The 21555-nt window shown below is 33.6% G+C and overlaps 1 protein-coding gene across 8 annotated transcripts in view; it reads left to right on the top strand.

Moving 5' to 3' along the window:
- The window catches only part of WDR7 (WD repeat domain 7), a 363333-nt gene that overhangs the window by 180953 nt on the left and 160825 nt on the right, over positions 1 to 21555 (top strand). For 7 of the 8 annotated variants that reach the window (XM_059039434.2, XM_059039436.2, XM_059039435.2 and 4 more), the window contains one exon: positions 19586 to 19807. The exons of the other annotated variant lie outside the window; for it this stretch is intronic. In XM_059039434.2, the coding sequence (XP_058895417.1) occupies positions 19586 to 19807 (222 nt within the window). The remainder of the gene's footprint in view (positions 1 to 19585; positions 19808 to 21555) is intronic. 8 annotated transcript variants of the gene reach the window in all.

Raw genomic sequence — 21555 nt, 5'->3', positions numbered from 1 at the left:
TGGTTGCACTTTGATAAATAAATAGATCATCTAAGATTCAATAGGCCAATTGCAGCATATAATAGCTATTCAGAGGCAATTAAACTGCCTTTTTTCATGCCAGCGTGTGAGCCGCCCTTTACAACCTTCAACTTGATTCGTGGTGATTCAAAATTAACTTAAAAGTCTTGTTTGCTGACAGCTTAAAGCTTAATTGACTGAAAGCCAAATAGAGTGTGTTCTGTATTCAGCACTAAGGCTATTGATAAAGCCGTGTGTAAATTGCGCATGGTGAAGGACAGCGATTGGGCCTCCTGTTCTTGTATCAGTCCACAACTTAGCATTGCTGCACAGTCAGAATTGCTTTGTCAAGTCTTTTATCACACCAGGTTAACTCTCTCTGGAGCTCCTCCAGCAGCCGAGCAGTCCAGTACTGAGCTTCTACGATACAGTGGGGCCTGTGATAATTCTGTTACTTATTTGTGGTTTCATTTTTTTTTCTTTAATATAGTATTAGCCTTTCATTTCTGAACAGGACTGTCGGTAGCGTATTTCAAGAACCTACTAATTTTCTGTATTTGTCACTTTGGGAAAGAGCAGGGTGTTTAGGTTTAGGGGTTTTGAAAAATATTTTGAGAAAAACAAGTATCATAATATTGATGTATCTCTCTTATGAAAATTAAATCTAGCCATTTTGAACATTTAATTAGGCTAAGGAATACATGCTTAATAGCTTCGAGTATAATGTGACTGTTACCTTTCACTAACAATTACACTGTCGGATTCTTTCAATACTTTTACACAAAAAGTATTTCAGGGATTATAGGTGCCTTATAGATATGTACATTGATCCTTAAGAAGTAAATGAGATGGATTATTAATATATACTGGTATATTCTATAAAATTTCATAGCTATACCTTTTTCCAAATAAACCTAAGTAGATCCAGTTGTATAGGAGAAGATAATTTGCATATAAATATGTATTAACAAAGAATGAAACATTTAGAAGCATAGCTAAAACAATTCTCAGAAGCACTTTACTGTTGTCAGCTATTATGTTTATATATCTTGGAACTCTGTATGCTTTATTTTGAAGATATTGATTTAATAACTTAGAAATGTGAGTTTACCATGTAATCTGTTTTGTAGATATTTCATAAGTAGCAATTAAGTTTTAAGTTTGTCTTTTGGATTAATTCTTTGTACAGTGACATTTAAATATGTTTGTCATGAACTCTCCCTTCTATTTTTTATTTCTTATCTTAATTTTGTACAGTCAACTCTTAGATTCAATAAGCAGATTCCCTACCTTTTATGAATTTTTTTCATTTACCTTATATTGTCTACATTAATTAAATATTTGAAATGTGATAAAGCTGAAATTGCCTATTTTATGTCCTTACATTTTAGTGTAGTTGTTTTAGTGTTTAGGACATTCAAATGAAAAATATAAAATAAAATCCAGTTTTGATAATTATTTTGATAGAAGTAATGCATATAATAATGAAAATGTCTTTTCATTATTGTGTATATCAGATTATACATGATGGCATTGAAAATATATTCTGCACCTTAAACATTTGCTTGCAAAAAGGTCTTTTTAATTTCTGTATCTTTTCTTTTTACTTTAACAGAAGACTTAAAATTATATATTGCTATCTCTTACTGATATTCTGGTAACCATAGCTATCTAATTTTACCTGCCTTCCAGTTGATTTCCAGTAAGAACCTAGTCTGTTCATAAAGAATCAGGATAAGTTGCAACTTAGTTTCAAAATGACTATAATTTAAAATAGTGTGTTACTCCTACATACTTTTCAATAAAATGGTAGTCATGCTTCAAAATGTAAAATCCAGAAGAGTACCGGTTTTATTGAAGTTTCACCTAAACCCAGTGAGATTTGAAAGTCAAGAATGAATTGCTTTTATTGATCATGTTTTTGTTTTAACAGTTAATCTAACATTTTTAAAGGCATGAATTATCTGAAAACAGCATTTTGTTTTTTTCATAACATAGTTGTTTAGTATATACAATAGTATATACTAAATATATAGTATATATATATACAATATATATATACAATATATATAGTATATAAATTGTATATAATACAATAAAATTGTATATACAATTTATATACAATATAAATTGTATATAAATATATAATAGTATATTCCTATTGTTAGGAAGGGCAAATAAAATCCCTTTTATTTTTACCTTAAAAAAAAGGAGGCTAAATTTAATTGTAGAGATAATAAATCAATTTTGTTTTAAAGTAATTAAACAATTGTAATGATGAAAAAGCAAAACTTATTACTTAAAATTTAGTGTAGCATAAATGTTGATTGGTATAAATAGATGGTATAAATATTGATTCTGCAGTCAGTAAGAGATTAGCAGTGAGAGATTCGTGGTACAGATTCTGAAAGGGATGAAAGCACTTTGTCAGGCTTTGCTGACTTTGCCAGCACTGTTTTGTAGATTAAAAAATGAGAACTTACCTGAGGTTCTAAAAGAGTTTACCTGTTTCAAGGAGGGTGAGGTCAAAGTCAAGTCCAGTGGTACAAATTTTATAGATTATACATTTTAAAAAATACTACATTTTCTGGCAAATTGTTATAATTGCAAAACTTTATATTTTTATTAATTTATTGCAAAACTGTTTTTAGATTTCTTTGACATTCAGGGCTCTTCTAGGAAAGTGTGACTTATTTATTATTCACACTATTGGTGCTAAGTTTGGATATTATCCCTTTTCTCTTGTTATCTGCACATTATACTTTTACATAAGTTGATAAGTTGATAAGTTTTAGTTTTACTTTTTTTTTGCATTTTTCCAAAGAAGTTTCTCCTTTTATAATGACTGGACTGTTACTTGTTTGTAGTTAACTGATTGCTCAGTGTAATTCTCAAAGTACCTTAACCAAGTGGAAAGGAATGGCAATTTTATATTCTATGGTGTATTGAAAGTATATTTCAATGCTGCATGTAAGGGAAAATTTGGCCATTAAAAATCACCTGTGATGAGATTTGGTTTTGTATTACCTTCTTTAATTTCTGAGCTTTAATATGTTTTATACATTGAAATATAATATTGTGATATAACATTTACCAAACTCTCCAAGCAATATTACACTTGTTTGTATCTTAGCAATTGAAACTTTATTTGGGGGTATTGATAGAAACATGAAAAAGTCATAGATCAAATTGGCTGATAATTAAAAGACTAGAAAGTTTCTATTACAGTTTATATTTGTACTATGTATATTTGGCATTTTAAAGTACCTAAAGTAGCTATTAAGCTAAAAGAATATTTTTGTTTAGTTATCTAAATACTAGGAAGATATCAAATGTCATCCAGTTAAATAAAAAATGTTCATATAATATCATGACTCTCATTTAGGTTGAAATCTGTATTACAATTGAAAGTGATAAGTTGTAGAACTGTAGATGAGATCATAAGTATCTGGCCATATATTTTTATTTGAGCTTTTAAAAAAGGAGAATGAATTAATGTCTTTCAGAAATGACATTTTCATTAATATTAGCTTGAAATTGAGAGGATTAGTTTAATAGCATACAAGAAATAACTTGTATAAGTACAGAGAAAATTACCTTGACCATCAAATTTATGCATACAGTCCAGTAACATTACTAAGTAAGATCATTCTATATTATTTACTCAATCTTTCAGGTAATAGAAAGAAGATAAATATATCCTAATTTTATCTCTACCTCATGATATCTAAAATAATGCAGGGCCCATTATAGTTGATACTCAGCAATTGAGATGATCATATATTAAAAGAGATATGAATAGCACTGATAAAAGAAGCATTATTTTAAAATATGTTCAGGATTAAAGCCAAGATTACTTCCTGATGAATTCTCTTTTGTGATTAACTTACTTTTATTTGGCTTATATGTGATGGTGAATTATATATGATGCTGAATGCTAGGAAAGACATCAGATTTTATTTGGATAGATCAGACAGGTAAGCATTGATAGTAACTCTGTGGGTTATGCCGTGTTATCCAAAAGAGGCTGATCACTACCTTGATGTCCTTTTTACTAATCATTTGAATAAATCTCCCTCTAATCTAATGGTAAATATGTATTAATATTTGAGAGTATTTTTAGATAAGACAATGCATGGTTAAACAGAGTGGTTGAGACATCCCTGAGTGCTAATGAGTACTTACTTGGTAGTCTATACTAATGCTTTAGTGGATGCTGAACAAGTTTAGATGTTAAGCTTTTTAGGAAGAGTGAATGATGGCTAATGATTATTTAATGACAGATCTCTGGACTGAAAGGCATTTAGCACTCAAAGTATACTGCAAAGCCTATTTCTCAAAGCTTCAGACAGGTTTATTTGGTCTCACCTTGAATAGAACCAGTGCTGTATTGATTTCATTGGTGTGGATTTAAACACACTATCAGCTTAGAATAGCACTAGTATGCAGTAGAAAATGATTGTCTTAACCCTTATGGAGACCCTAAGCTATTCTCTGATATTACGACACGAACTTTGGAAATGATCACGAATTTATTTGCAATATTTGGTGTTTAGTATGTGAGTTTGGAAAATATTTGTGCATGTGAGCTTATAGTAGACATTAACTGACATGGGGACTTATGTAGAGGTAACTAAAACTTAAAGTTATATTTTTAATTAGTGCTTTCCTCCATATACTGAGCATAAACATGATTACTATTCAGAAACCAAATATTAAAATAATCTGCTATTCAGCAGGGTAACAGTTGCTTAGTACTTTGTATTTTTTCAGTATGCTTCAATATGCCATATATATATATTCCATATAAAATCCAATTTAATCTAGTTGCTTCATATGCTTAATAGAATAGCTTCCCCCAAATTTTTACATTTGTTATAGACAGCCCCAGTAGAAAATAAATATAACATTATTAGATACTATAGACTAAAACTTATTTTGACTTTTTTCTAATTATAAATATTGTTTTCTTGTTAATTTTTTAAGAAATGTTTTGAATTATGCAGCATTTGAAGATACATAATATAGAATTATCTTGGAGCAGGTGTCAAATATTAACTAGTTTCTATCCAACAAAACACTAACTTAACAGCCATTGAAGATTGTAGAGCTCGATCCGGAATGATGTTGCCATGAGTGCCCACTCTCTTTGTGCCCTTCACCTTGTCACTTGAACAATTAACCTACTTGATCTTCCTTATCTATAAAATATGGGTAGGTTCAGTTTGAAGAGCTCTGTGATCCCCTTTTCCTCTAAAATTCTGCAATTTCCCACTAACAGTCATCTAATCTTGGACCTAGGAGATGTTTTACACATGCTACTTCTGGTGTGTTTTCTTTTCCTCTTAAATTCTTAATGGTTTATCTGTTTTTGTAAAAGAATTTGGAAAGTGATTGTAGTAGCATATAATTATGTCATTATAATAATATTTTGTAGAAATCAAAAACATTGTATAAATTATTAGAAAAATTATTCCATTTTTCTTTTGCTGATAAGAGAAACAGTTTTATTTGAGAAAAATTGTAAGCCTAAAACATCAATATACATGTATTTTCTAGGTTTTTACATATGGAAGTATCTGTCTTAATAAAAGATGAATTAAGATAAGAGAAGATTGTAAAGCTATCTCTTCACAACTGCTGAGTAACCTAATGATTTGAGCAAGTCAGGCAGAATTTTGAGGAAATGATAATGTATTGTCATGAAACAGGAGCAGATTTTTTTAAAAAGCAGTCTTTTAAAATAGCATGACATCTTAAAAACCTGAGTATCTGATCACATAGATGCATAGGTAAACATTACATTTTGCTCTCAGTGTTCAGTTAGGGAGTGGTAGCTTTTCCCAATCCATAGTTGTAACTAATCAATGACTTTCATATCTGGGATGCCTAGGTGTATATGCTTAGCTCTTTTCAGTTAAACATTGGAAGGATTTTGTAAAAATTCAGGGCTCAAAGACTGTTTTAGTTTGATATGTGCAAGATAGGTAACTCAGATCCAAATTACAAGTAGAATTAACTAATTAATAGGAAACCACATAAAACAGTTACATGCTTATTTGAGAAGGTACATAATAAAAGAAATCATGTAAACAGAAAAACGGTCTGTGACCAAAGCATTTGCCAAATAACAGCTAGAGTCAATGTGATAGACTAATTATCCCCGTCACAAAATGAGGAAATGTAAAATAATTTTAAAATTATCTATAATAATTTAAAAGGCACATAATTCTTCTGTCTATATGTAGCTTAAAAAATGATGAAAGCATAAAAGTGTAAAGAGGTCGCAAATGAAAGTCCTCTGTAGCTATCTAAGCAATTCAAGTTTTCTTTTTCTTCAGGCTCTCTGAAGCTATGTAGAAATCTCCTTGGAAAAACATGGGCTAATATGTCATTTATACACATCGATATTCCTTAGGCTATAGATGGTCTACTTTTTCTGTAGATTTGGGCTAATAATGAATATATTCTTAACAGTTTGAGGCTTTGGCTTATTTTGTCAATAGCTTTTAGACTGTTAGCACAAATGTGTAGTTAACTTGTGCTTATTTGCTTTTTTCTTTTTCAAAGCTTTGCTTTTTTGATCATTTATTAATATGATTAGAAAATTAAAAGTTGAAGATGTCTTTGACCTTTTTATTTCTCCTTTAAATTTCTTTACTTACCTCTTTCTCTTATTTTATTTCTCCTTTAAATTTAAAAATATTTTTCCTTTAAATTTCGATATTTAGTTAGGAATTATACATTAATCTATATCAAATTTTACTAACAGGATGCTTTAAGAAAAGATAAAATCTTCTGTATTTCTGCTACATTTCTGCTAAATGTGGACTAGGTTATTAAAGTCTTTACTATAAAACTTTACTTTTGGCTTAACTACCACAACTTTTCCTAGATCTGTTACTTCAAAGGTGTGACCATTAATTCCCAAGATGTTATGTTACCCCTGACTATGCATTCATTACGCCTGCTTACCATTTATAGTGAAGAAGGCAGAAGAAAAAATAACATGTGAGTAAGCAGATTATTTCTCAAAATTGGAGAAATGTTATAAAGTAACCTACTGAGAAAAATAAAAGCAAGAAATCCCTTAGAAGTTCTAATTTACTTTAAACAAACATTTTAAAAAATGGTAACTTTTAGTTACCTGTCATTGTTTCATTATTGTGACCAAATGTATATTTAATTCAAAACTATGAATACTACAAATACTTCTTACAAATGAACAGATGTACGTGTTAACTTCTTAAAGGTAGAACAAGGCAGTTATTCCTTTTCATCTGGTTTTATATCACTGAGTTGATAGAAATTACCTAGATGAAAATATTTTTCAAGTGAGTCCGGTAAATGATTTGTCATTTTATGAATAAAAGTGACCTCAGGTGTAACAGTTTATTTCTCCATGTGCTGTAATGCACAGGTATAAAATCTTCATAGAGTGTATTCTAAGAGTCCACCAAATGTTAAGTCTCATGTGTTCCATTTGATCTTTTAAAGAAACACATCATCATGTCTATTTCAGTATTGTAAGTAAATCTCATTGCAGAAATTGCCTTTTTCTGAACATTAACTGTATGAAAAAAAATTGAGAATTATTTGCTATGTTTTCAGATTTATATAATTTTACAAGCCACTAAGCACTATTTCTGAAATATTTCTTTCCTCATGAAAAAGCTAATAATGGTCTTCTCAATGTTGCAATTCGTGGTTTTTAAAACTTGACCTGTATCTCAGATTCACCCTTGAAAGGTAAAGTGAACCAAGAATTGAACATTATTCTTGATAATTATTAGCTACAAGATTCCTGATTACATAGATGCCTTAGATAGATATTTGGAATTTTTAAAATCCAGTTTTCTTCCAAACTGAGAATGTTCGCACTAAAAGGAAAAGGAAAAGGAAAAAAAATGGATTTTTTTGATGGTCAGGTAGAGAATAAGGAGAAAAATAAGATAATGCAGATGGTGGAAAATGGGTGTAGAGCTTGTCTGTGTTAAGAATAAGAAATTGTTACAAGAACTGCTCTAAAAACATACAAGTTGCTCTCAAAGCTGACGGTTTCTAATTTTCAAAATAATCGACATACCCCTAAGACAGTGATAATATTAAATTCCCTTTGCAAAAGAGCATCATTTTGGAGTGTTCATTTCTTCTGCTTTTATCTGATTTTGTAGAAAATAGATGTGAGGTATTTTCTGAAATGCACACACACACAATACATCTATGTGCGAGAGGCATTATTTTAAAATGGCTTAATCAGCAACTGTAGAAAGATGTATGCATTTGCAGAACCTATTATGGTCCAGCAGGGGGCCATCGAGCATGCATACAAATTAATAACATGTTTGTTTACTTCAGTTTTCAAGTCACGGTGCGGGGCGGTGGGGGGGTGGCGTGCGGATGGAGCAGCAGCACCCAAAACAGCAAAAGCCCCGTACGTTTGGGGAGCAGCTTCCATATGCCCCGTCAGTAGGTGTGAGGAAAGCACTGGCAGATGTGTCACAAAGCAACTAAATAATATTTTTAATGCAGTGGAGCTGACGGCCGAGTGAGAGTATTTTACATAACACATACTAGCTTTGGTAATAATATGAGAATTTAGAAATAAATGTTGAAGTTCCCCATGATTGTCATTTTTAATCAGTACATCTCTTTTTCCCAAGGAGGTAGAGAGGAAGATTAAAAGACTTCCATGTTTCATATTATTTTATTTACATCAGAAACACAGGTAGAAATGTACATGTTGGCCATATAACCATCTGCCATTTTATTGTTTTTCCATATTATCAAAATTTATTTGCCACATTTTGTAAAAAGTGGAAGATTTTTCAGGGTTCTAAGTTGTGTCAACAAAAGTGAAAATAATATAATATTCATATAAAAACACGTGGCTGAAGAAAAGGAACTTAATTACATAAGTTTTCAATGGCATGGACTCAGATTCTCTTTGTGAGCTTATGAAACCTGCATTCACCACCAAAGAGAGTGACATCTTTGAGTTCTTTTTCACATGCTGATTGTCACCACTCTATGTCTTTTTATGTTTCCATTTAACAAATTCATCTTTGAAGTATTCAGCTGAAAACTGTGGTATATTGGAAACTTAAATCTAATTAGTGGAATACTATACCATTTTAAGACCCAATTGTCTTAAAAATAAATTAATATCAAAAGATTTTTCCTTATTTTATATATTGTGTTTTTAAAAATATTTTTATTTATTTTTTTGGCTGCGTTTGGTCTTTGTGGCCTCGCACAGGCTTTCTCAAGTTGCGGCGAGTGGGGGCCTACTCTTTGCTGCAGTGCACAGGCTTCTCATTGCGGTGGCTTCTCTTGTTGCAGAGCACAGGCTCTAGGTGAGCGGGCTTCGGTAGTTGTGGCACAAGGGCTCAGTAGTTGTGGCTCACAGGCTCTAGAGCGCAGGCTCAGTAGTTGTGGTGCACGGGCTTAGCTGCTCCGCGGCATGTGGGATCTTCCCCCGCCAGGGCTCGAACCCGTGTCCCTTGCATTGGCAGGCGGATTCTTAACCACTGCGCCACCAGGGAAGTCCTTAACTATTGTTAATAAAGCTTATTTGGAAGATTATAATTACATTTGGAGTAAAATTTGACATTTTTATGGCATTGTACTTTATCCAGTCTTAAGCAACCCTAAGAGTAGCAGCCAGTAGGTATGGGGAATGCTCTGGCTAAACGTGTGCGAACAATTTATTTACAACTGTGAAAATGCCACCGAGGGCCAACATTTTTCCCATTATGATTTAAAACATAGATTAAAACATAGATTTTAAAATTTTAAAAATATGCTTCTAGCTCAGGGTATCAAGACACTAAAGCTAAGAATGTTGTATACTTATGTGTGTGCATATAATTATGTACACCAATGTGTATGTGTATTTGTAAAATTAACATTTTTGATTAGCACAGTATAATTATTTAAAAGGCATATCTTAAAAATAAATTAATATTCCATTAGTCACTAGGTATATCAATTTAGATAGTAGTCAGTCAGAAGTAAATAGAAATTTTTTTTTTTTTTTGCGGTACGCGGGCCTCTCACTGTTGTGGCCTCTCCCGTTGTGGAGCACAGGCTCCGGACACGCAGGCCATGGCTCACGGGCCCAGCCGCTCTGCGGCATGTGGGACCTTCCCAGACTGGGACAGGAACCTGTGTCCCCTGCATCGGCAGGTGGACTCCCAACCACTGCACCACCAGGGAAGCCCTAGAAATTATTTTGATTAAAGTACATCTAAGAAACAGAATTCAACTCACATTTGAAGATCTAGTCTCTTTTATGTACTTCTGTTGTTTAAATTCTGAAATGTATTAAAATATATTTTCATTTGACATATTTCACTGTCCTGTACTATTTAAACTCATCTTTACCTAATATACAATTTTATATATGTTTTTCATAATATCTGCTGATAATACCCCATCACGTTTAAAATGTCAATGGGGCTGAGAAGAGAGAAACAGATAAAAATAAAAATTTGGAAGAATATTTTACTGGTCTGAAAAAAGAAAGAAATTTTTTGTATTGTTATTGGCTAATATTTGTAGATCTTCACACTATAAATAGTAAATCATGTGTCTTAATTCTGAAAGTTCCCTTGTCTTTAAGATTGCCTGTGTTAACAAAGTTCACTTTGCTAAATTTACTTTTGTTCTTTAATAATTAATCGTAACCTAATATTAGCAAATACATTTTACTGCACATAAAAGAGTTATAAAGAACTACAGTAGAAACTATTTTCTAGCTTAATCCAAATTATTATTTTAAGTAGTCTTTACATGCTGCCCTTTGAATAGTTTTCTGCTGTGAGATCTTGGAACTTACTTTTTCCCAGTCATTCCTATAAAGGCTTACAAAGCCAGTTATTTAATAATATATAACACATATACCTTATTAACTATGAATTGTATTTTTTGCTTTGCTAGGCAGCTCATAGTAAAATCAATTAATTTTTCTATGATATAGTTCCAAAACATATCGTTAAATAATGAAAAAGTGAAGAAAAAAACATTTAAAATTGTACTTTCATTTACTATAATAAATAGACATTTCTGAATTTTGAGAGTGATGTTTTAGAGTATGTTGAAATTTATATCAAATTCAGAAAATATTTATATCATTATGAGTGTCTCTTGGACTCTATTATTTAGCCAGGAATTTCTGGCATAAAATTGGTGTGCTAAAATTAATCTGAATGTAATGTTTTGGTTTAAAAAACCCTAATGATATGCTTGTAATACAGTTTTAAATATAGTTATAATCTCAAAGTGAATTGTGATGGAATTTAGCTATAGCATTTCATTAATTTTTACTAGAATTATAGACATTGTAACATAGATAAGTCAGCTATAAAAAGCATTCTGATACTGAATCCTAAACAAAGAATCAAATTTTTGATGACAATTTTTCCAGGTCAAATCACCGAATTCTTAAAGTATATTCTCAGAGTAGTAATTGGTGGTATATTCTTCTCTAAGATTTTAATACCTAATACAATAACAGAGCTCCATCAATATATGGCTAATAGCATATATAAAGTATCTGCTGGTAGGCCATCTTTCATAAAACCGCCCTTAGCCTTAATTCAAATCCATTGATTCCTATTCCAGTTAAAACTGAAGAACTTAATATGTCTTTTAATCCTTTTATTGTAAGCTAGGATAAAATTAATTTTACCCTGGAACTGCACAAAGCCAATTAACATGATCTTTAGAGTTATTTAGTAAAGTGCTTCAAACTGTTAAATTTATCTTGACCTCTTGGTTGCACTCTCTGACTGCTTTTTAAATGAAGTAATCAATATCTTGCAGCCCTTTAAATAGCTTAAACTTCTCAAACATTTTACCTGTGTTCTAGTTAAGCTGTAAGTAAAGGGTTTACTCCTGCTTCTGGAAATCTAGGGTCATTTATGCTAAATCTAAAGACAATTATGTACTTTTGAGGAACAGTGGGTGAATTAAATGGTTGTTTTAATAAAATCAAAGGCTCATATTTTGTTTAAAGTAACCCAATAATGAGGAAACATTATTTTCACACAGAACAAGTATTCTGTTTGCAACTTCAAATTTAGAACATTTATGTCCTTTCCCATTGCTTGTAGCTTCTGTTTTGCACACAGGGCTGGTTGAAGGTATTAATTTTCTTACTGTGATAGGGTGATCAACCGTCCTGTCAAGAAAATGGATCTCCATGTCACCCTTTAGCATGATTAAATGGAGGCATGTCTCTGTGAAAAAACACCAGATTTTCATGAGACGAATAAAACTGTAGAAAGATCTACTTTTGCAGAATTATATTATTTTTAATATCTTAGAATCTCCTATTTGGTTGTCAGTTTATTTGTAGGAAAACATTGCAGCTAATTGTGTATATCTTGTATTATTTAGGAGAAAACACAGGCGAAGCCAATAATTTTAAATGTTTCCAAATTTGAAAAAAATTAAGAATCAGAAATTGCTGTGTTGTTGTTAGAATAGTAGCAGGGATGGGCATCTGTCACCTTATACATTTACTAATCAGTCAGTGTCTCTTTTAGGGGGATCCTTTTCTTGTTCTTACTTCTTTCCATGTTAACAAAGAGCTATCATCTTTTCAGACCTGAGCACTGATAAAAATTACATACCATAGAATTTCAGCATCAGTAGTGTTCATAGCCAGTTGGACAGTGTTCTTATGAGTCTGTGCACATGCCAAACTTTACACCAAGTGATGTACTTGACAGCTAATTAAGATTTCATATTTTGGCCACTTAGCAGAGGGCACCTGTTATGATTCTTTCTATTAGCTTAAGAGTAAAATTTACAAATGGCAGTTTTAAAGAACATTATTAAAACTTCCCTAAAGTCTTAATTCCTTCCCAAGAAGTGGGAGTTAGAACAAGATTGAGGTAATTAAACAAAAGGAACATAGAGAAGGTGGGGGACCAGGGTGGAGGTGGAGCTCTCCAAATGCCCCTGTTGTTTAATTTCCTACTGGAAGCAGCCCATGTGTGCTCCGTGCCCCCTCCCCCTTCGAGCATGGCTGTTGCAGAGGCTGACCGGCTGGGGTCAATGCCTTGCCTATTGATCAGTATCCCTGCAGTCCCTTGCTCCAGCAGCTGCTTCATTGGCTTCTTTCAGGGCCTGCTTCAGTACATTAGAATAGAAATCCATAACCAGAGCTGTGCTCATCCAAGCAGGGGAAGAAACTAAATTAAATGGTATAAAACAATCTTGGATCAGGAGTTTGTGCCAATTCATCTTGATCTAAGATGTCACACCGGGCTCTCTGTCTGAGCACCTGGGCTAGAGGCAGCCATAGTGAAAATAGATGGAGCTGCGATCATTCATTTGTCAGCTAAGGAGCCAGGCAGCAGTTAGCAATTCCCTTCTGCAGAGGTCAGCTGACAGAACAATCAGTGCAACTGCAGAATAGAGCTTTCCTTTGAACTATTGTTATGGAGCATGCTCTTGCTGAGACAAGGGGGGAGGGGAGCTTGGTTGGCTTCCTGTTTCAAGAAGACTATGTAAAGAATAAAATATGTACTACATGAATCTAGATGTAGTCGCACAGAGCCCTTACTCCTTGTGTCTGTTCCTGTACAGAAATAGAGTTGGTTTTAAATGCATGTGCTGAGGTATAGATTATCAAACTGTTAAATATCACTTTGTCTAGAATTAGGGTCTGTTTTCATCCTTCTAAACAGAGAGGCAGTGATTATTGATTTTTCTTCCTTTTTAGTATGGTTAAGCTTTTAGGGTGTTTTCCCCCTTTGGTTACTATAAACTATCACAGATCAGTGTCATACTTTGAATCTATACTCATGTGTACATGCTAATACTTTTACTAACATTTCCTCTTTGTCTTTAAAAGGTTAGAAAAAATAATCCGTGAAGAGACAGAAATGCATACTATGGTATCAGATTGGAAGATATATCTTATGTAACTGAAATATTTTTAAACATTTTAATTGAGGCTTTTTATAAGAAATGTTAATTCATGAAATATGACTTATCATGACCTTGGAAGTTATAACATAATTTTATAAATTGGGGGAACATTATTATAAAGTAGTCTGCATGTGATGTGAAATACACCAAACAAAATAAAGCAAATTAGGAAAATAATAACTAAAATTTTACATGAAAGAATTAGAATATTTTTAAAGATGGATCTATTTTCTGTTGTCTCATTTCAGATTTTGTCTTTCTATACATGTTTTAAAACTAATGGCAGATTTCCTAAACTAACTTTTTTTTTTTAAACAATAAAATGTGACATGCAGAAGCTAAGAAACTATAGCAACAGCAAGAGCAAATCTTTTTTGTTCTCAATTGCACCAAAATTCTCTTGGAATCCAAATAAACAGTAACTACTCTTTGATGTTACCACCTTAGCTTCCTAGATAACTAATCTCCCATTTTTCCTTAAGTGCTTTAATGCCACTTTTTTACTCAATGATTCCTTTCCAATTCTTACCATCTTTGTAATATCTTTCCATTTCCATTTCTTAGGTTCAGCTGGGTCTTCTTGCCCACATCCTATTCTGTTTCTCAGCACAGCTAAATAAATGGAATTTAAGTATACTAAGAAACCTTGCGCTCTAGGTTTTTTTGTTTTTTTTTTTTAATTTGGCTTCTGGAAAGGCCAGACCTACCTCTCTTGCAAGGGTTTTAAAAATTTTGTTTTACTTTTGTTTTAGTTAATTAGGATTTTTAAAAGAATTCAGAGCATGGCGTCAAATATCTTTCTGTAGTGTTTCTATCAACTACCCAGACTCACCAGGATCTGGAAGCCATCCACTTCTCTGCATCTCCTATTTAACATCCCAACACCAAACCAACCTTAATCTCTCACTTTGATTTCTACAATACCCTGTTTATTGCTCATCTCATTTCCAGCATTCTTCATACAGGCTCAGAGTGTTTTTCTAAAACACTAAATTCCATTGGTCAAGGGACTGAACAATGAGAATATGACCAGTAGAGTCATCTATGATTTGCCCCTTTCCTGACTCTCGCCTCACGTTCTACCATTCCCTTCTTGATCGTAGCATTCCAGCCCCGTGGCCTACTCTTGCAATAGAAATCAACAAATTTTTTATACTTTAGGTTCTTACACGTACTGTTCTCTTAGACCATAAAGTTCTCATTGGTTTTTTTTTTTTTTTTTTTTTTTTTTGTGGTACGCGGGCCTCTCACTACTGTGGCCTCTCCCGTTGCGGAGCACAGGCTCTGGACGCCCAGGCTCAGCGGCCACGGCTCACGGGCCCAGCCGCTCCGCTGCACGTGGGATCTTCCCGGACCGGGCCACGAACCCGCGTCCCCTGCATCGGCAGGCGGACTCTCAACCACTGCGCCACCAGGGAAGCCCTCTCATTGCTTTTTCACCTTTACATTTCTAATTCCTGTTTAGTTGCCTCTAAATTCAATGAGGACAGGGACTTTGCTTTTCTTATCCCTATTAATTCATCTTAATTCATCCCGTATCAATTCATTAGTTCATATTTGCATAATGCCATGCGTACACTAGATCTTTGCTCCTTATATGCTGATGACTGAGTAGCTGGTGGAATGAATTGTGAATTCTACCCCCACTGGTGCTCACTGTTTTCCACTTGACCATCGCATGAGCCGTCTTTTGGTTCTACTTGACACCAGTCTTGTTTTACCTCACACTCCACCTCCCGTACTACTGCTATCATGATCTTTCTGACAATAAATCTCAATTAACCAGCTTTTACAAAATTGTTCAGTGGCTTTCCATTAGGCTAAAGTTAAAAGTCTTCAACTTGCTGTACAAAGGGCTCTCGTTTTAGTACCCATTTAGCTTCCCCTTTTGTCATCCCCTGCCTTCCTTGCAGTAGTATCGAATGCCAAAAGGAAAAAAAATTAAAAACCGAAGAGACAAAATAAAACATCTAAAAGTATTCCGAGGCCCCCGCTGCTAATTTCTTGGTTGGCATATTGCTCTGAGGACAATTCACTGTATTGATTTAATTAATGTATAGAGCAATGGATTGAAAGAGGCCAGAAAAGCTGGATGGGTTAATATTAGAAAGAGCAGAAAGCTGACCTCCAATCAAGATGGCTCCAGAAGTTCACTTTTGAAATCCCTCTGTACCAAGTGTATAACTATGATGGATTAAATATACAAATAGAAAACCAACAAGGCATAACTAGGCTCAAGAAAGATAGATATCACTGTGGACACGTAAGGGAATAGAAATGCAGTGATCTGGGCTAAAACCAATAGTTGCTTTCCAGAAGTAGGCTTTGGCTCCTGTGAACAAAGAGGACTTAAAAATATGTAATGAATAGAGCTTAAGGCCCGGAGCTAGTTTATGGCTTCCTCCGTTCCTGGAAGGACATGGAAAGAATATGAATACATTGCTATTCAGTTAAAATTGAGGTTGTATTATTAAAGGAGTAGAGGAAAATGGATGCTCACTATGTGACTTGTACTGTTAACCATAATAGAAAATAATGAAAAGAAGTGAGCTGTGTTCAATCTGGGAACCTAGAAATAAAGCAAAGAGAAAGAGAGAACAGAGAGAAAACCTAAAGGAAGTGGGAGAAATAATAAAAATAACAGCAGAAATCAGTGAAATAGAAAGCTGAAACAGTAAGATCAAAACCACAGTATTTTTGGAAATCTGATAAAATATATATTTCTAGAAAAACTGGTTAAGAAAGGCATGAAAAATAATATTAGAGAAGGCACAAGGAAATAATACTTAAAAGGATTCATAGCAACTGATACAATTGAGATTTTAAAATCATAGGGAACAGTCTAAATAACTTCAGACCAATACATTTAAAAACTTAGATGAAATGGGTAATTCTAAAACTACACGCTATCCGAAATGATTCAAGAAGAAACAGAAAATCAAACCAAATAACTAAGTATTACAGCAAATGAATTCATAATAAAAAACATTCCCTCTTCTACCCTTGCACCTTCCCTGCCCCTGCATCCCCTGCTCCCTGACTCGAGAAGGGGGGCATCCTGAGACTCAGGCCCTGATCATTTTAGAGGAGAATTGTCATCTAACTTCAAGAATTCTTTAACTGTTTTCAAAGAATTGGGGAGTGAAAGGTAACCCAGTTTTGGAGGCTTGTATTATATTGCTACCAAGACCCAACAAGAATAGTACATGAAAAGAAAATCATAGTTCAATCTTGCCTATGGATATAAACTCAAAAAACTCTCTTAGCAAATTTAGTTCAGAGTCTGTCTATTGGCCTATTTACCTACCTACCTACCTACCTACCTACTTATCTATCTATTGATCTCCATTCATCCATGTACTCTGAGTTTACCCCTGGAATGCAAGCATAGTTCAAGGCCAGAAAATATACATTTCAGGTAACATTGATATGATTATATAATAGATAGATAGATAAAAAGTATTTGATAAGGTCAGGATCATGGTGACCTCTAGGGCAAGAGGGAGGCGTAGTAAAGTCAAGACACAATCCATGGTAGGCTTTAGTTATATCCACATTAATTAATTACTTTAAAAAATCTGAAGCACCTATGGAAAACATTAAGATTTTATAAAGTTGCTTGTGTACATATATATTTCATTATATTCTTTATATATTCTCCATGTAATTCTTTTGATGCTTGTGATATCGTATAATAAATGTCAAACAAAAAAATAGAAGGTAGACCACTTACAGAAACAAGTAGAACTGGAAAAGGGTAGGACTGAGCAAAAGACCAAATCTTGGGAGCATTTGGGAGAATGAATGAGGTGTAGTTACCTTAGAGAAAGGTTGTAAAAAGTAAATTTTACTTAAAATGTACTTAAAAGTAAATTTTAAGAAGTAGTGTTATGTGTTAAGAATGTAATTCCCCATTACCTATTTACTGATACTTTAATAAAGATTTCAAATTGTTCTCCATTATGTTTTGGGTGTCCTGCTGCTATTTCTTCTGCATATGAAATTATACGGAGCTTTGCCCAGGTTGTGAGTACTTCTTCAAACAGCTGGTTGGGCTTCTGCATTCTGGTCCATCTGGACAAAATATTCATCCTTTGCCTTCATCTTGTTGTCCATCTCTCTTGTTTCCTGGCAAACTTCCACTTATCTTTTGAGTTTTAAATTCAGCATTTCCTCCTTTGTGGACAGGCTCTCCTTTTGTAGGTACTAGTGAGCTTCTTGAGAACCTGGACTGCTTATTTTCCTGTTTGCAATTCCCTGGCCCAAAGTAGGTGCTCGATAAATATTTGTAAAGTTAGTGGGCAAATTAATAAATGAGTTTGCAATTTTTTCTTAAAATCAGCTTTATTTAGATATGATTTATATTCCATAAAATTCATCCTTCAAAATGTAGAATCCAGCGATTCTTAGTATATTTGGAGTTGTGCAGATATCATAATCTAATTTGATAAGTTTTTCATCTCAAAAACCTAGTACTCATTAGTCATCATTCACCATTTCACCTCAGTCCCAGTCTACTTTCTGTCTATATAGATTTGCCTATTCTGGACATTTCACGTAAATGGAATTATACAATAACACGTGGTCCTTTGTGAGTGGCTTTTTTCCCTTAGCATAGTGTTTTCAAGGTCATCCACATTGCAGCATGTATTAATGTTTCATTCCTTTTTATTGCTGAATAGTATTTTATTGGATGGGTGTAGCACATTTTGTTTAGCCGTTTATCAGTTGATGGACTTTTGAGTTTCTGCTTTTTGGCTCTTATGAATAGTGCTGCTATGGACATTCATGTACAAGTCATTATGTGTACATTTGTTTTCACTCCTCTTGGGTAGATACCCAGGAGTTGGATTGCTGGGCCATATGTTATAACTATAACTGCCAAACTATTTTCCAAAGTATTAATAGTTGTATCATTGTACATTGCCACCAGCGATGCATGAGAGTTTCAATTTCTGTACAGACTCAACAATACATGTCATGGTCTGTCCTTTTAATTGCAGCCATTCTAATAGATGTGAAGTGGTATCTCACTGTAGTTTTGATTTCCATTTTTCTAATGACCAATAATGTTGAGAAGCTTTAATATGCATATTGGCCATTCGTATATCTTTGGAGAAATATCTATTTAAATTGGTTGCTCATTTTAAAAGTTGGATTTTCTTAGTATTGAGTTGTAAGAAGAGGTCCTTAAGTATTCTGCAGACAATCCCTTATTAGATATATAATTTGACAGTATTTTCTCTCAGTCTGTATGTTCTTTTTACTTTCCTGATTATGTCACTTGAAGCTCAATAATACTAAAGTTCAATTTAAAAAATTTTTTTTAATTACTCATGCTTTTGCTATAATATCTAAGAAATCATTGTCTAACCCAAGATCATGAAAAAATATGCATTTTTTTTTTCAGCAAGTTATTTAGTTTTAGGTCTTATATTTAGGACTGTAATCCATTTTGAGTTGATTTTCTTACATGGTGAGAGGTAGAAATCCAAATTCATTCTTTTGCACATGGAAAACCAGTTGTTCCAGTGCTATTTGTTGAAAAGCCTGTTCATTCCTGAGTGACCAGTCTGGAATGTGTTTCTTATCATACGTATTGATAGTCTTTTAATTTCTATTATTATGTTTTGGTTTTCAGGTTGCTTATCAAGTGTCCCACAAATGAAAAAAATTTCCACATCTTATGAGGAAAGACGGAAGCAAGCTACTGCTATTGTTTTACTAGGAGTAATAGGAGCTGAATTTGGTGCAGAAATTGAACCTCCTAAACTGCTGACCAGACCTCGAAGCTCTAGTCAAATTCCTGAGGGATTTGGTTTGACTAGTGGTGGATCCAACTACTCACTGGCCAGACATACTTGTAAGTTAAAAATTCCTAATGCTGATCTATTGCTTCTCAGTACATATTACCTGTTAACAAAATCTCAGAATATTGAACATATCCTGAGTTTTAGCTCAGATAGAATGCTTAAATGAAATTAGGAAACAGCACAATCCACTTGGCACATTACCTTGTAGTTATAGTTCTAGGACTTCTTTTTAAAAGGTAAAACATGGTCTTTTAAATGCTTTTCTTAAAATAACACATTTCTGAGCTCTGTGTGTCCACATTTTGGTCACGACTTTAGCCAAAACTTCTAACTTCTAAAATAATTTCTGAAAAACTATGCATCTTGTCCTAAATGTAATTTGAAAAGTCAGGGGTGGAAGACCAATTTTTTATTTTTTAAAAAAAGTGTGTGTGTGTGTGTGTGTGTGTGTGTGTGTGTGTGTGTGTGTGTGTGTGTGTATAAATATATATGTATGTATTTTAAAGAACGTGAATGAGGAACTACGAACTACTTCTGTAATTTAAAAAGTATGCCAATAAAATTATTCCAACAATGACTAAAAAATTACAGTCAGAGCTCAAAGGGTTTGTGTCATATTGCTACTTTTGGTTCTGTGGTTGGTATGTTAATAATAGATAAGGGTATTTTATAATGAGGTCTTTTGGTCCTTTAGTGTCAGAACTCCCTTAGGTAAGGACAGAATGTTCCTACCATATGGCAGAATCATTTCTAACAAATGTGCCATCTTAACTACCAAATATAATTCTACTGAATATATCAAGATATTCTTTGTAGCATAAATAGCAACGTGTTCTTTTGGGATTTTGACTTTTAAGCAAGGGGGCAATATATAGGCTACTTTGTTAGTTATGACAGCAGAGAAGTTCACTGGATCATTGTCACATACTTTTGCTGAGAAACCAAGGAGCCATTTTGGTGGCTTTATTATTAAAGCCCTCTTATAGACTTAGCTGCCTGCCTGCTTCTCTCTCCGCCACCCGACCCTAACCCCTTTTTAGATTTTTAATCCAACAAATACGTATTAGTGGTTGGTAATCTCTTGATCTCTGTTTGACATTGAGAAACAGGGAGTAATAATAGGAATACCACTACCAACAATAATAAAGCAACCACGTAATTCTTTTGAGCATGATTTTAAGCTCTTTACATGCACTAACTCACTTAAGCCTCACAATAACCCTATAAAGTGGGTTGTTCCTCAGTTATCTCCATTTTACACATAAGGCTAATTGAGCACAGAGAGGTTTCATTAACCTGGCTGAGGTCATTCCTCCAGGAAGTGGCAGTTTTGTCTTAACACAGTCTGTTGGTTCTAGAGCTCATGCGTTTGACCATTGTGTAAACTTCTACTACTCAACGGTTTCTGGTTGAAAAGGGTTTAATGTCTACCATGTGCTATTAGTTTATAATTTAAAAAACACTTTCTTTTCTATCTCTTCGTTTGATCATCAAAATAGAAATGAAGATTTCTTCAAAGTAGCTCAGCCAAAATGTAGTAAAACCTGAATTTGAACTCAAGCTTCTTGCGACCTGAAAATCCACACTCTTCCATTTTCCAGCCAGGCACGTCCACTTCCCCTCTCCTGCAGAAGCCTCTTCATTTTTTCCCAGGTTCTTCAGGTTCCCTATTTTCCATTCATAAAACCCTGCTCAAATCTCACCTTCTCTACTAAGGGCTCTTTAATGGGCCCAACCTTTCTGTGTCACTCCAGACAGCCTAGGACTTATATAGAGAGAGCCTTATTTAGAATCTTGA

Source organism: Kogia breviceps, chromosome 15 (genome assembly GCF_026419965.1).
Source record: "Kogia breviceps isolate mKogBre1 chromosome 15, mKogBre1 haplotype 1, whole genome shotgun sequence".
Lineage (NCBI taxonomy): Eukaryota > Metazoa > Chordata > Mammalia > Artiodactyla > Physeteridae > Kogia > Kogia breviceps.
This window is presented reverse-complemented; position numbering and strand designations above follow the sequence as displayed.